At 43.2% G+C, this 13,440-nt stretch overlaps 1 protein-coding gene across 1 annotated transcript in view; it reads right to left on the bottom strand.

Annotated features, from left to right (window-relative positions):
• Window positions 1-13,440, bottom strand: part of MYO15B (myosin XVB) — an 83,038-nt gene that overhangs the window by 63,548 nt on the left and 6,050 nt on the right. The window contains exons 6-16 of the mRNA XM_081896670.1: window positions 11,369-11,443; window positions 10,295-10,391; window positions 9,870-9,973; window positions 8,689-8,752; window positions 7,138-7,251; window positions 5,608-5,769; window positions 4,599-4,712; window positions 3,810-3,868; window positions 3,572-3,695; window positions 2,572-2,667; window positions 1,769-1,900 (exon numbers count right to left, since the gene is read on the bottom strand). Of these exons, the coding sequence (XP_081752796.1) occupies window positions 1,769-1,900; window positions 2,572-2,667; window positions 3,572-3,695; window positions 3,810-3,868; window positions 4,599-4,712; window positions 5,608-5,769; window positions 7,138-7,251; window positions 8,689-8,752; window positions 9,870-9,973; window positions 10,295-10,391; window positions 11,369-11,443 (1,141 nt within the window). The remainder of the gene's footprint in view (window positions 1-1,768; window positions 1,901-2,571; window positions 2,668-3,571; window positions 3,696-3,809; window positions 3,869-4,598; window positions 4,713-5,607; window positions 5,770-7,137; window positions 7,252-8,688; window positions 8,753-9,869; window positions 9,974-10,294; window positions 10,392-11,368; window positions 11,444-13,440) is intronic.

Below are 13,440 nucleotides of genomic sequence, written 5' to 3'. Positions count from 1 at the left end.
CTTATATTAGTTCCCCCGTCTGGTACCAAGTACAGTGGTACCTAGGGTTAAGAACTTAATTTGTTCCAGAGGTCCGTTCTTAACCTGAGGTACCACTTTAGCTAAAGGGGCCTCCCGCTGCCGCCGGAGCACGATTTCTGTTCTCATCCTGAGGTAAAGTTCTTAACCAGAGGTACTATGTCTGGGTTAGCGGAGTCTGCAGCCTGAACGTCTGTAACCTGAAGCGTCTGTAATTCGAGGTACCACTGTACTGGACTGCTGCAAAGTAAAAAGACAGTCTAATCCTGTTTGCCACTTCTTTATTCTCTCTACAGGAAAGGGAGACGTTCATGCTAATTCTGGAGAAAGGGAGTGCACTGCTTGCTCAACAGGGTCAGCATGGCCAGGCATCTGCCAAAGGCCCACATCACAGGAAGGGGGCCTACTGGAAGAAGCCCTCTGGACTTGCAGCAGTGAGGAAGCAGACTCACAGGAGGGAGGCTGACTTGCCTAAGGCAACTCTCCAAAACCTGGATCTAACACCAGGCAGTGTGTGTGTGGAAATCAAGTGTCCTCAGAACAGAAGCTTCCTTTGGAGGAAAGATGTCTGAATCTCCTGCAACAAATGAATACCAGCTGAGCAGTCAGAAATATAGAAAGCAAATATTTATTAAATAATGTCCACAGCTGTTCTATTTTATCATGCCTGCCAACTTCCAACTTTTTTTTTTTTTTGGCAGATGGTCATCTCAAGAGAATTGGAAAATGCCTTCAAAATAGTCCAAATGACTAGACAACTGCACCAACACACACTCTGTTTAAATTATTAAGGTTTCTGCCAGAAGAGCAGTTGGCTTTTGAGAATGTCATGTAGGAATCTATTAAATTTGGCAAAAGCAAGATAGTCGCCCCATAGGCACACATGCTTGCAAACACATATTTGGAACAGCATATGCCTGTGTTGAATGCCCATAACATGCAAACATGGTAGAGACCAGGGCAACCCAATCAGGGCTCCCAGACACACATCTGCTGGTGTTTAGAGATGAGTGTCTGTTGTACATACTTTGTGTGTTTGCTTTGTGGACGCGGGTGGCACTGTGGTCTAAACCACTGAGCCTCTTGGTCTTGCCAATCGAAGGCTGGAAGTTCGAATCCCCGTGACGGGGTGATCTCCCATTGCTCGGTCCCAGATCCTGTCAACCTAGCATTTTGAAAGCACACCAAAAAGTGCAAGTAGATAAATAGGTACCGCTCTGGCGGGAAGGTAAACGGTGTTTCCGTGCGCTGCTCTGGTTTCGGTGTTGCATTGTGCCAGAAGCGGCTTAGTCATTCTGGCTACATGACCCAAAAAAACTGCCTGCAGACAAACGCCGGCTCCCTTGGCCTGTAAAGCGAGATGAGCGCCACAACCCCAGAGTCATCTGCAACTGGACTTAACTGTCAGGGGTCCCTTACCTTTACCGGTGCCAATGTGTCACCCAAGTACACACAGCAAATCTGAATAACAAACTCTTGTCAAACTGTCTCTCTCTCTCTCTCTGTGTGTGTGTGTGTGTGTGTGTGTGTGTGTGTGTGTGTGCATGTTGCTCACCAGATCTAGGTATAACCTACCTCTTGTAACACTTCAACAAAATCCAATGTAAGAAAAATAACATTCTGAGGAAGAGGCACTCATGGACCCTCTTTGAGAGCACCCATTTTGCTCCCTCTCTACGAACCATTCGTCACAAAAATACCCCCGGACCCGACATGCAAATATGAAAAGGATATCTAATGAACTCCTGACCTGTGATAGTAAAGTCTGATCGTCCAGGATGCACATAATCCCATGGGGCTTTGCAGCTATCAGATCCAGGCAGGACTCGCTGGGTATCTTGGACACAGGACTCCAGATGAGGTCTTCTTCTGCATACTCCTCCTAGTGGTCAAAGATAATTCAAATGAAGCCTGCAGCCATAATATCAAATGTGTCATTCTGTAAACCAGAGCTTTATCAAACTCTGTGCAGCAACACATTAGTGTGTCGGCTGCAGTGTGTGTGTCACATGAACGCTCCTCACACTCCTCCTGGAGCTGGAAAGGGGTTAATTTAGCCTCTGGTTTGCTAGTAAAACTGAATTTGTCACAAAGTGATGCATTTCTAAAAAGTGTGTCACCAACATTAAAAGTTTGGAAAGCTGTGCTGTAAACTATTTCTTAATCTATGGTTCGGGTATCTTTTCCCAACAATACATACAAAAACACACCCTTTGCATGAGAGGTAGGAAGCTATGAGAAGACAGGTTGATAAAGAGTTTTCATGATTCAGTGATGCTGGTTGGAGCCAGCTGTATACATATCAAATCTTTGTGCCTTTATTCACAAACTAAAAGACAAGATCTATGCATGAATTGGCCCCAACCAGCCACAATGAATCATGAAAAAAGGATTCAGACCTGCAAATGTATTGTGAATTTTTTCTTTAGCAACTTGCCTTTTCAAAGCTGAAGCGCAGTAACACAAAGCTGCCTCTGTGCAATGTAATGGTTCCCTCTTTTGCTCCAGGACAGGTTGTGCACCTACCTACATGTGCCTAGCTTTATATTTTACCTCCTCTTGGGTGATGACTATTCTGCTGAAGAAGTGCTGGAGGTGTTCATTGGCAAAGTTAATGCACAGCTGTTCCAGGCTGTTCACCCCAAGATCCTGTGGATACAAAGAAAGACCCAGACCTCTTTTGCCTCCGGTACACAAAGTCCACAAGGAAAGTGGCAGGTGGCACCTTGCATGAAGAAGAAGAAAAGGGCAACAGACCCTCATGGTCTCAGCATATAGCGCTAACCCAATTTTAATGGCTGAGACTTGGTAGGACTCTTGTCTACAACCTGCTGGCCATTACAGTAGTTTTGCACTGGAAATACAACAAGTTTATGGATCTGAGAGACAGTCCATATGTACCTCCTCTCCTCTCCTCTCCTCTCCACTGTTCTTTCTGGTGGGCATTTGAATTTTCCACATTTTACAAAGCGAGAAGACAGTATAGAGAGAAAGAGATATATATCATACGTGCATTTGTAGCAAAAGGAACCATTTGTCAGTACTATTTTAGAACCATAGAGGTGTGGAAAGGGAGAAGCAAAACTGCTCTGACCTAAATGCTTGTGGGGAGGGTATGCCACATAGTGGCCAGAGACAAGCCTTCATGAGTGCTCATTAAACTAATCATAACCAGATCTCTGGAAGTGCTGCCTGCTGTGTCCCAGACCCATAGCTGTCAACTTTTCCCTTTTATTGCAAGGAATCCTATTCGGAATAAGGGAATTTCCCTTAAAAAGGGGGAAAGTTGACAGCTATGCCCAGAACTTCAATACAGACAAACTGCCAACATTCCCAATTTCGTGTGGCTGCTTTGCAGACGACTCCAATGCCTACATGCCAACTGATCCTACATAGCAAATATCAAGGGAGACTTCATGGAAAAGCACCTGCCAACATATTTCCCGCAAGCAACTTCAAGAAGACTTGTCGCCAGCATTCATGCATACACTAGCACAGGGCAAAAACACAAAGCTGCCCTCAAAGACACTGTAAAGTAAACACAGGAAATGACCTCAAAGCCATATATGTCAACAATGCCAACAGTGCTGTCCATTTCCAACGGGGCCAGCCACTCATTGATTTTCATCAGCAGCCACTCAAAGAGCAGGGAATACAAAACTTTGGCAATTGCATCCCTGAAGAAGTGGAGAGAGAGCAATTTTATTTTTAAAGAAAAAAACAGAAAATATTGTTATTTGGATGAAAAGCTAGCAGACAGGCACCAGACAGATAAAAGCAATGAAGGTTACCTGGCATCTATAGCACTTTCTACTGACAATGGAGTGAATATCCGGTCATAACATGTTTCCTGAGGAGAGAGAAATGTTAGATATAGAGACTGGTGGCATTTTAATTTCTCAAAATAGGAGCTTTTGGGCAATTTCAATCACTTTGTACAATAAAGATTTCTGCTCAGGAGTCTTTGGAATACAAAAGCTCTAATATGACTCTGCATCTTTGTTCCTTCTTTTCATCTGTAGGCATTCTTGTTTGTACCCATAAACTGATATAATCTGCACCAAGATGAAAAACATGCATTCCTTTTCACCTTGTTTTGAAAATACCATATTTACTCGAGTCTAACGCACCATCAAATCTAGCAGGTGCTTTACACATTATTTTGCTTTATTGGCTAGAACCAAATTAAACATACTTAATGCGAGTGAAGGCTTAAACCTGAACCAAACCAAAATCACAATTTGACTGTTTGATTATGCTCCAGCTAGGAAAATCAAGGAGTTTATCTGTTTTCCTAAAGACATTTACATCGACATATAAAAAGAACAGTGCTTGCAAGATAGGACAGTCCTACGAATGTACAATAGATGGCACAGTGGAGCCAGCTACCAGTAGACGTTCTTTTCTGATCCCACTGCAGATAAACCAAAGGCAAGGCAGGCAGATAGGTTCTTGTATCTTGTTCCCACCCTTAACAAGGCAACACGACACAATCCATATCACTTAAATACAAAATCCTCCTCTGTGAAATGCATGATGAGAAGAAGCAAGACGTGCCAACAAGAGAAAGAGATGCTCACAGTGACTCGGTGGGTGATGGCCCTTTGAAGAAGATCTGCTGAAATATGCAGCAAACTGGCAACAATCTGGATTTCCGTTTCACTGGGGATGAGTGCAAACTCAGAGGATTCTTTCTAGATGGTCGTGTATACAAAGAGAGAGGAAGATATGAAATGAGGACATTATTTACACCAAAATTTCAATCCTTAAGACATCCAAGAATACAGACCGCACTGTGCAATGTAGTCATTTCACAGGGTGTCAATATTCCTAAAACTCTTAAGATCTTCCTTAGTTTTGGATTAGGTTACCTAAATCATCATCATCTCTTGCAAATGCCTAACTGGAGATTAGAACACATTGGGTCTTTTTTGAGCATTCATTCCAGTTTGTCTGTGGGGTGGTTAGATGACAATAAGCATCTGTCTTGATCTGCAGGCATTATGTATCTTCCTGTGTGTCAGGTGCTGTTGCCTTTTCCACCCCTCCCTGCACCTCAAACTACTGCGCATGATGGGTGATGGCAGGGGTGTGCTTCCCTCCTCTCCGGCTTGCTCAGGCGCGGTGTTAAGGCTCTTACTAGCATCCTCGGGTCCTTGCACCTCTTCTCCACTAGAGGTGGGGCTTTCCTTCTCACCGGAAGAGGAACTGCTTCGCAAGATTTTCGGAGGCTCCCTGTACCACAACTGCCCGTCTATCTCTCGCCTCTGAGCCGATGGCAGTTCCCTGACACTGTGGTTAACAATTATTTAATCCCACATTTTCAGTACATTTCCTCGTCAGTATCCTAACTGCAAAAAGTCTGTTTCTTTTTTTAAAAAAAGTGGACTTGTTGCACTAGAGCCCTTTAATGCACTTTTGAATGTGCAAACCTAAGGTTTGGGTTAGCTCTAGAATCCCCCTGCTGCCACACACAAAATACTGGCTGTTCAGAGGCACCCTAAATGGGAAAAAATGTCCCCGGGTCATTTCTACTGGGCTCAGGTGGTATTGCTAATGACGCCTTGAATTTGCAAAGATGCAACATACCTCACAGGATGTAAAACAGATGTTTCCCAACTGCAGTATGCCAGAGAGCACTGCCCAGATGGAGTTCAGCTGGTCACTGGAGAGACCTATCGTCTGGAGAGCCTTAATCAAGACCAGAAAATCGTGATCATCCCGCTTTCCTGGAAGCTCACACACTCGGCCCTTGAGAGTCAACACAAGTTCGCATAGTTAGGAATGAACTTGCACTGGGAATACTTACGCTTCCTGGTAGGAAGCCCATAAACTCTGGATTTTTGTGAATGAAGGGCTATTTTCAAAATACATGAGAGGTTAGACCTGGGTTGCCAACATATTCTACAATGAGAACTAGGCCTATTGAAGGGTTTCCAAGTCCACTTAACTCTAGCCCAAGCAGCAGAATTTGTTCTCATGTAATGAGCACCTCAGGGACGCGGGTGGTGGTATGGGTTAAACCACAGAGCCTAGGACTTGCCGATCAGAAGGTCGGTGGTTGGAATCCCCATGACAGGGTGAGCTCCTGTTGCTTGGTCCCTGCTCCTGCCAACCTAGCAGTTCGAAAGCACGTAAAAGTGCAAGTAGATAAATAGGTACCTCTCTGGCGGGAAGATAAATGGCATTTCCGTGTGCTGCTCTGGTTCGCCAGAAGCGGCTTAGTCATGCTGGCCACATGACCTGGAAGCTGTACACCAGCTCCCTTGGCCAATAAAGCGAGATGAGCACCGTAACCCCAGAGTCGGCCACGACTGGACCTAATGGTCAGGTTCCCTTTACCTTTACTTAATGAGCACCTCACATTTAATCGCCTTCCACACAAGTAAGGCACCAATGGCAGAGACCTATTCATCCACCTGGGAAGGGATGTTGGAACAACAATGTCTTCAGTTGTTTCCAGAAAGTGCAAGAGCGGGAGCAGCCACCCTAAAGCCCTGCTTCAAGTTACAGTACTTTGGAGCTTCTGAGCTCTTTGGAACATGAGGAAGAGGTTCTCCCACAAGCTGCAGTGACCTACTGGGGTGTATAAGTAGCATATTGTAGACTGGGTATACAACTATTCCACATCCTTCCTCTTCTGGTCTATTAAATCTTCTGCATGCTGAAAGTGCTAAAAACTGCCTTCTTTTGGATGCCATTCCACAGCAAGGATTATGTAGGTATAGAGAGAATTTCTTGGGGGAGTTGCTTTGGTTTGTTACTTTTGTATGCATTTTGTTTCAGCTGCCCTGTGATGCTCAGATGAAGGGCAGTATGGAAATCTTTTACAACAACAACAACAACACGCTATTACTTCCGCAAGCCCTCAGAAAGAGGCAGGTTAAATGAAATTGCATCGATAAGAATGGGCCAGCCTGCCCATGAGACATTTTAGTTCAGATTTCTTTTTCGAGTCCAGTAATTTCACCCCCTATAAAACCTTTTAAATCCTTATAAAAGGGTTAGCCCTGAAGAATTGGGGAGTGGGAAAAATACATCAGAGTCAAGCTATTTCTGTAAAGCAAGACAAGCACTGCTGTGGTTCAGATGAGTCTCTAAAACCATCTATTTACTTGCCTGGTTTAGATAAAAGTAAGTCTCTGCCTCTTGCAGGTAAAGTTCCTCTTTTTGTCCTACTGGAAGACCACACAGCAGCTCATAAAACACATGAAAGCTCCTTTCACCTCGGCCCTAAAAATCAAAGAGGAGGTAGCCCTTGCAGATCCACACCATGGGAGGAATTTAACATTCTGCTATTGCAATTGTTATGTCATCTCAGGCTTTTTCGCTTGCCAAACAGAACAATCCTCCTCCTCCTCCCCCCTGCACTTTTTTTTGGAGGTTCTTCTGACTCCAATGAGTCAATATCAGGGGGTGCCCAAGGAGAGGGGCGGAAGCCCCATTGCCCTAGTTATTAGGACTTAAGTTGAATCCCACCCCATACATTTAAAGCACATCCAACACACATTTAAAGCATGTGGCTCAGCCCTGAAGAGTCCTGGGAACAGCAGCTTTCCCTTCTTGGAGAACCAATCCCTAGACAGGGAACCAAGCAGAGGGCTTTCTCAGTAGTGGCGCCCTCCCTGTGGAACGCCCTCCTATCAGATGTCAAGGAAATAAACAGCTATCTGACTTTGAGAAGGCAACCCTGTTTAGGGAATTTTTTTAATGTTTGATGTTTTATCGTGTTTTTCTAACATTCTGTTGGGATCCACCCAGAGTGGCTGGGGAAACCCAGTCAGATGGGCAGGGTATAAATAAATTATTATTACCGCCACCTTAACAAACTACAGTTCTCAGGATTCTTTAGGGCAGGCATAGGCAAACTCAGTCCTCCAGATGTTTTGTGACTACAATTCCCATCATCCCTGACCACTGGTCCTGTTAGCTAGGGATTATGGGAGTTGTAGTCCCAAAACATCTGGAGGGCGTGTTTGCCTATGCCTGCTTTAGAGAGAGTCATGGCTGTGCTATCAGTGGATAGTGTGGATCAGCATTGTTCTCTTTAACAGGAATATACTACTTGGGAGAAAAAAAGTTGCTGACTGCCAGCAATTTTCTGAGATTTTAAAATGAACAGTACAGATGGTGGACACAGTGATTGTAGGATACTACTGACTGATGTCTAACTTTACTGATAATCCATGTTTATAGACCTGCCCCCCCCCCCCAATTTGCCATGTTCAAGCTTCAGAATTTGCAAGGTGATTCTGTAGACTAGTTACCTTCCCACATGGAGGTGCAGCTTTTGCTCAAGAGGAGGTGACTTCCCACATCATGTGTAGGTGGTATCATAATCATCACCATTAACACCCCAGAGTGGATCACAGCCATTTAAAATACAACAATTGCAGTCACAAGAATAGGGCGGGTCCTAAAAATTTACATCTCAAGGTATCAAAGGCCAGGGTAAAGGATAAATATCAAAAGCATCTACAAACAACTATCACAAACTCAGATCTCCACAAATCCTGTCCCCCATCCCATTCCCTTTTACCCAAAAAACTCTTCCCTATGTGGGTTTGCAGGTCACACATGGAAGCGGGATTACTTAATATAGAATAGTGCTTCTCATGCACACAGGTAATTTATCGGCCATCTGACATGCGAGAACACTTTTGTCCTTACCTGAAAAACAACTCTGGACTTCTCCAAAAGGTACTGAGAGATGGACGTTCCCACCATAAATCCGCTATGAGAAAGAGATTTCTGTAAGACGAGTCATTTTATTTTCTGCCCTGACTATAGACTTTATGGAATGGGAGGTTTTGTTCAATAATGTAAGGCAATTTTTTGAACACTCGCCATTGAAGAAATAAGGCATTCAGAGGTTTAGTAGCATTCTTAAAACACAGGCTCCTGCTCCCCAAACAAATGGTGATTTGTGGAAAACACTGAAATCTCATGGAAAAGTATCTGAGGGAGGTCTTTTGATTCAAATAAATGCTGGGGAATACTGACAACTGGCGTCTGAATACTTGGAATTTCAAAGCTGTGGGAGTTTAGAACTCCCTCATCTATAGCAACCAAACCAGCTGACTCTCAAACCCCTCTAATTGTTTGAAATGCAGAGTGAGACCCGGTCAATGAAAGCATGACATACAAATGAAGGCACATGGTAGATTTTATGTGAGAAAAACTAAAGATGAATCTGTTGTTACTGCACCAGTCTCTTTTACATAATAAATTATTAAGTACTGTCATCTCCCAAGAGGCACCAGCTTATAGACCAGAGCTGATTTGCACACTCTTTCTTAACGGATTTACAGAAATGGCGAACATCTGGCCAGAACATCCAGAGGTCAGGGATGATGGGAACCGGAGTCCTGCATCATCTGGAGGGCCAAGAGTTTTGCCATTCCTGAGGTAAGCCATTTCAACTCCATGCCTCCTGTCGCTGGAAGGCAATCTGTCTCCTTTCCCTTGCTCTGGGTGGAGCCCAAGAGAACCAGTCTCTCACTGGAAACGATTCTGAGAACAGCCTCTCATGAGACAGAGGCAGGCTGTGCTCAAGACGCCTTGGTGCGTCCGTACGGTTCTTAAGAGCAGACAATCATTCCTCAAACAGCAAAGAGAAGCTGACTGGAATCCCTTGGAATCCATCCCAAGCATGTGAACATGAGCCAACAGGAATCACTGATAAGGCTATATCCTCCATTAACACATCCACTAGCTTTACACGTTCAGTAAGTTTTTAAATAATACATTGTTCCTAATAAAGTTATTACCTTACTGTTGATTTTGCATCCCCCACCATCTATGCTTTTTCTGTTTCAAACAGAAATATTAATTTCTTTTTTTTAACTCACTGTCTTAGGTGGACATGCAAGAACTTTCCAAAGCGGCTGGAGTTGTCATTTAAGATGGTCTTTGCATTTCCAAAACTTTCCAAGATGGGTAACACATCTGATGGCTGTAAGGACATGGACAATATTAATATTAAAGATGCTGCCTTATTTTTTTTTTAATCAATCAATAACATTACATTACTTTTAGTACAATCTTATGGGTCCCATTGAGCTCAATGGTGGTTATTCCCAGGGTAAGCGGATATAAAATTCTAATTAATTCGTTACCTTTTTTAATGTATTTGTATGGAAGATTTCATTAAGATTTATTTTCAGACCAAGCATTTAGTATTCGGGCTGCAACATGCACTAATTGTACTCAATGACAACCTAACTTCTGAACATCTTATTGTCACTAAAGAAATGTTAAATAATAGTACACATACTTGCTTTATCCCATGGCTTTCTTGCCTTTGGTATAGCCTGGACAAATAGAGGATGATCGCTTTGGCAGTTTCAGTCTTTCCCGAGCCACTGTGTCCACTGGAAAACATTAAAAAGGAGGGAGGTGTAATGCAAAGATCGTCACTGTTATTTAAGTTGCTGGATCACATTCTCCACCAGTGCAGTTTATCAACAGTTGAACTGGTAGGGTTTTTTTTCCTTTTCTTTCTTGGGGAAAAAAAATCCAATTAAGATCTCATTGTCCATTGCTTATTATAAACAGCAACAAAGAAGAAGATAATTTGTCAGCCAAAAAGGGGGGAAAAACAAAACACAACTTTTATGGCAATATAACCAGTCTGAAAAGACTGCTGGAAGCTCAAGAGAAACCTCAATGGTGTTAATGGCCACCCAAATCAATAGGTTTGATCATAAGGGGCAAGTAGTCCATAAAATAAAGCCATGCTGAAAACCAACTATGGCAGATTCCCACCACCACCACCACACACCAAGGTTCCCACATACTGTCCCAACATGAGATGCATAGTTGGAAGATTGGTATCATGCTCCTAAACACACCAAATGCTGGCAAGTCATATCCAAAGCACTAATTCCTCCCCTCCTGTCCCAATGAAAGAATGTGCTAGATCAGGCTTCCTCAACCTCGGCCCTCCAGATGTTTTGAGACTACAATTCCCATCAACCCTGACCACTGGTCCTGCTAGCTAGGGATCATGGGAGTTGTAGGCCAACAACATCTGGAGGGCTGAGGTTGAGGAAGCCTGTGCTAGTCAAGCAGGTGGCTTGTCTATTGGCCCTCTGTATTACATGGCTGCAGATTAGCTGCAGAAGCAGCAGAATCCTGAAGAGAAATCTCAACAACACAACATTTGTACTCAGAAGTAAATTCCACTGAATTCAATTGCTTACTTCCAGGAAAGCACCCAACAAACATGGCCTGAATAGTGCCCCTAATGACACTTGGGCCCCTTTTGCATCAGTGCGGAAGAAGCAATAGGGAGATGGAGAATAAATCTCAGACAATCTTAGGAAAGTTGCCTTTATCTCTCTCTTACCTGAGGACAATGCACTGCTCTTTCTCTGAGCTCTGAGAGAAGGCATATGCCATTTCTGTGATGGCAAATATATGTCTGCAAAGGGACCAAAAGAAATGGAGGGGGGGGGGGAGAGAGAGAGAGAGAGAGAGAGAGAGAGAGAGAGAGAGAGAGAGAGAGAGAGAGAGAAGAAAACCCATGTTATTACTCAGGCAGTTTTTAGTTATTACTAAATTCCAGTTGCATCAAAATTAGTTCAGGCTTATTTGTACAGAGATTGACACAACACCTTATCAACAGCTACTTTTTGTACAAACACATTGAAATATTTAGGCAGCAGAGTTGGCAGAGAGGTAAGGTAAGGGAGGACAGGAAATTCCTGAAGCAGAAGTGGCCACATTGGGTTGCAGATCCTGAAAGTGGACCATGTTTATTAACATTTCATACCTCACACTCCTTCGGGGGGGGGGGGAGAAACCAGAGCAGCTTATTCCAATAAATGCAAGATTTCTGTAGAACTTAATTGTGCTTAACTTTCTCTGGATTGTTGTATCGGAGAACTGTCAAAAATTATACCAAGGGCCACAGCTTGCCCACCTGTAACCTAACAGAACCAAACTGTGCAGATGCTGTGGCTCAGAGCCATTAAGTCTAGGGTTGAGAGTGCTTGAGCCATGGAAAGTTTTAGTTAAAGAATGAAATTGGGAGAGAGGTTGGGAGAAGAAGAAGATGAAGGAGGAGGAGGAGGAGGAGGAGTTTGGATTTGATATCCTGCTTTATCACTACCCTAAGGAGTCTCAAACCGGCTAACATTCTCCTTTCCCCTCCTCCCCCACAACAAACACTCTGGGAGGTGAGTAAGGCTGAGAGACTTCAAAGAAGTGTGACTAGCCCAAGGTCACCCAGCAGCTGCATGTGGAGGAGCGGAGACGTGAACCCAGTTCACCAGATTATGAGTCCACCGCTCTTAACCACTACACCACACTGGCTTGAGTATCCTGGCGATAAACATTAGATTTAGTGGAATGCACGCCAGTAGGCTTAAAAACTTCCCCACATTATACTTAGTCCTCCACAAGCTATTGTAATAAAGTACTTTGGTTGGCAGCAAACCCCAAAGCTGAGCACTTTGGCATAATACAGCCATGTGAGATAAGAAAGTATTTAAAACTGGAGTGATCAGAATATTAATAGCAAAATGAGTCTCATACAGATTTTGTTGTTGTTGTTCTATGGTTTAAGCCAGTCTCAGATCAAAGCATTATACTGGCATCTGAACAGGTGGATTTTTCTAGTTCTTAGCTGCAACCCTTCACTAACACCAACCTTGCATGGCAGACCTTTAAGACTGTAATAGCCAGCCTCAGATTAAATCAGCAGCACACTTACATATTACTTTCCATAAGCAATAAGAAACCATGAATTTTTCTATTTTTAGTTTGAAACCAGAGATTACTTAAAAGTTGCCTACCATAGAGGGTTATTGTGAAGAACTGTTTCATTATTTTTAAAAAAAATCTCCCCAATGGGAAATATATAAGTCAGGCCCTGTTGATTTAATATGAATTTGGCCATTACGATTTTAAAACCTGTCTGCCTTACAGCAATGTTGTTGTGAAGGGATAAATAAGAGAGTTGCATCTAAAAGTTAATCAAGTTCTTAAAGACTCTTTTTACTGTTAATGGAAATTATTTCAATTCAAGGACTGCAATCTTAAAGCTTGTCTACCACACAGGGCTATTGAATGAATAGAGGCTGCTTTTTGCTGTGGATCTCTGGTCACCCTCTAGTTTATGATTTTACCAACACAAACAAACAACTGTATACTCTTTGAAAATGAGGCTGCCCATTACTATCTCAAAGTCAACCTAGTTTACAGTAACCTACTAAATATATTGGGTGTTGGGAATCTTTTTGTCTTTTGTTTTATTTCTGTGTAAACTGCAACCCTGCAAGGCAAGCACACAGTGTTGTGAAAACAATCAATTCCACTTTCTTTCCCCTGATTGAATTAAGGAATAGGAGAGACTACCCTTCATAGGATCATTAGGGCATAGGAGAAAAGGCCACAGCTGGCTAGAGAAGCTGCTCA

The sequence above is a fragment of the Podarcis melisellensis genome (assembly GCF_964234715.1).
Source record: "Podarcis melisellensis genome assembly, chromosome: 2".
Lineage (NCBI taxonomy): Eukaryota > Metazoa > Chordata > Lepidosauria > Squamata > Lacertidae > Podarcis > Podarcis melisellensis.
This window is presented reverse-complemented; position numbering and strand designations above follow the sequence as displayed.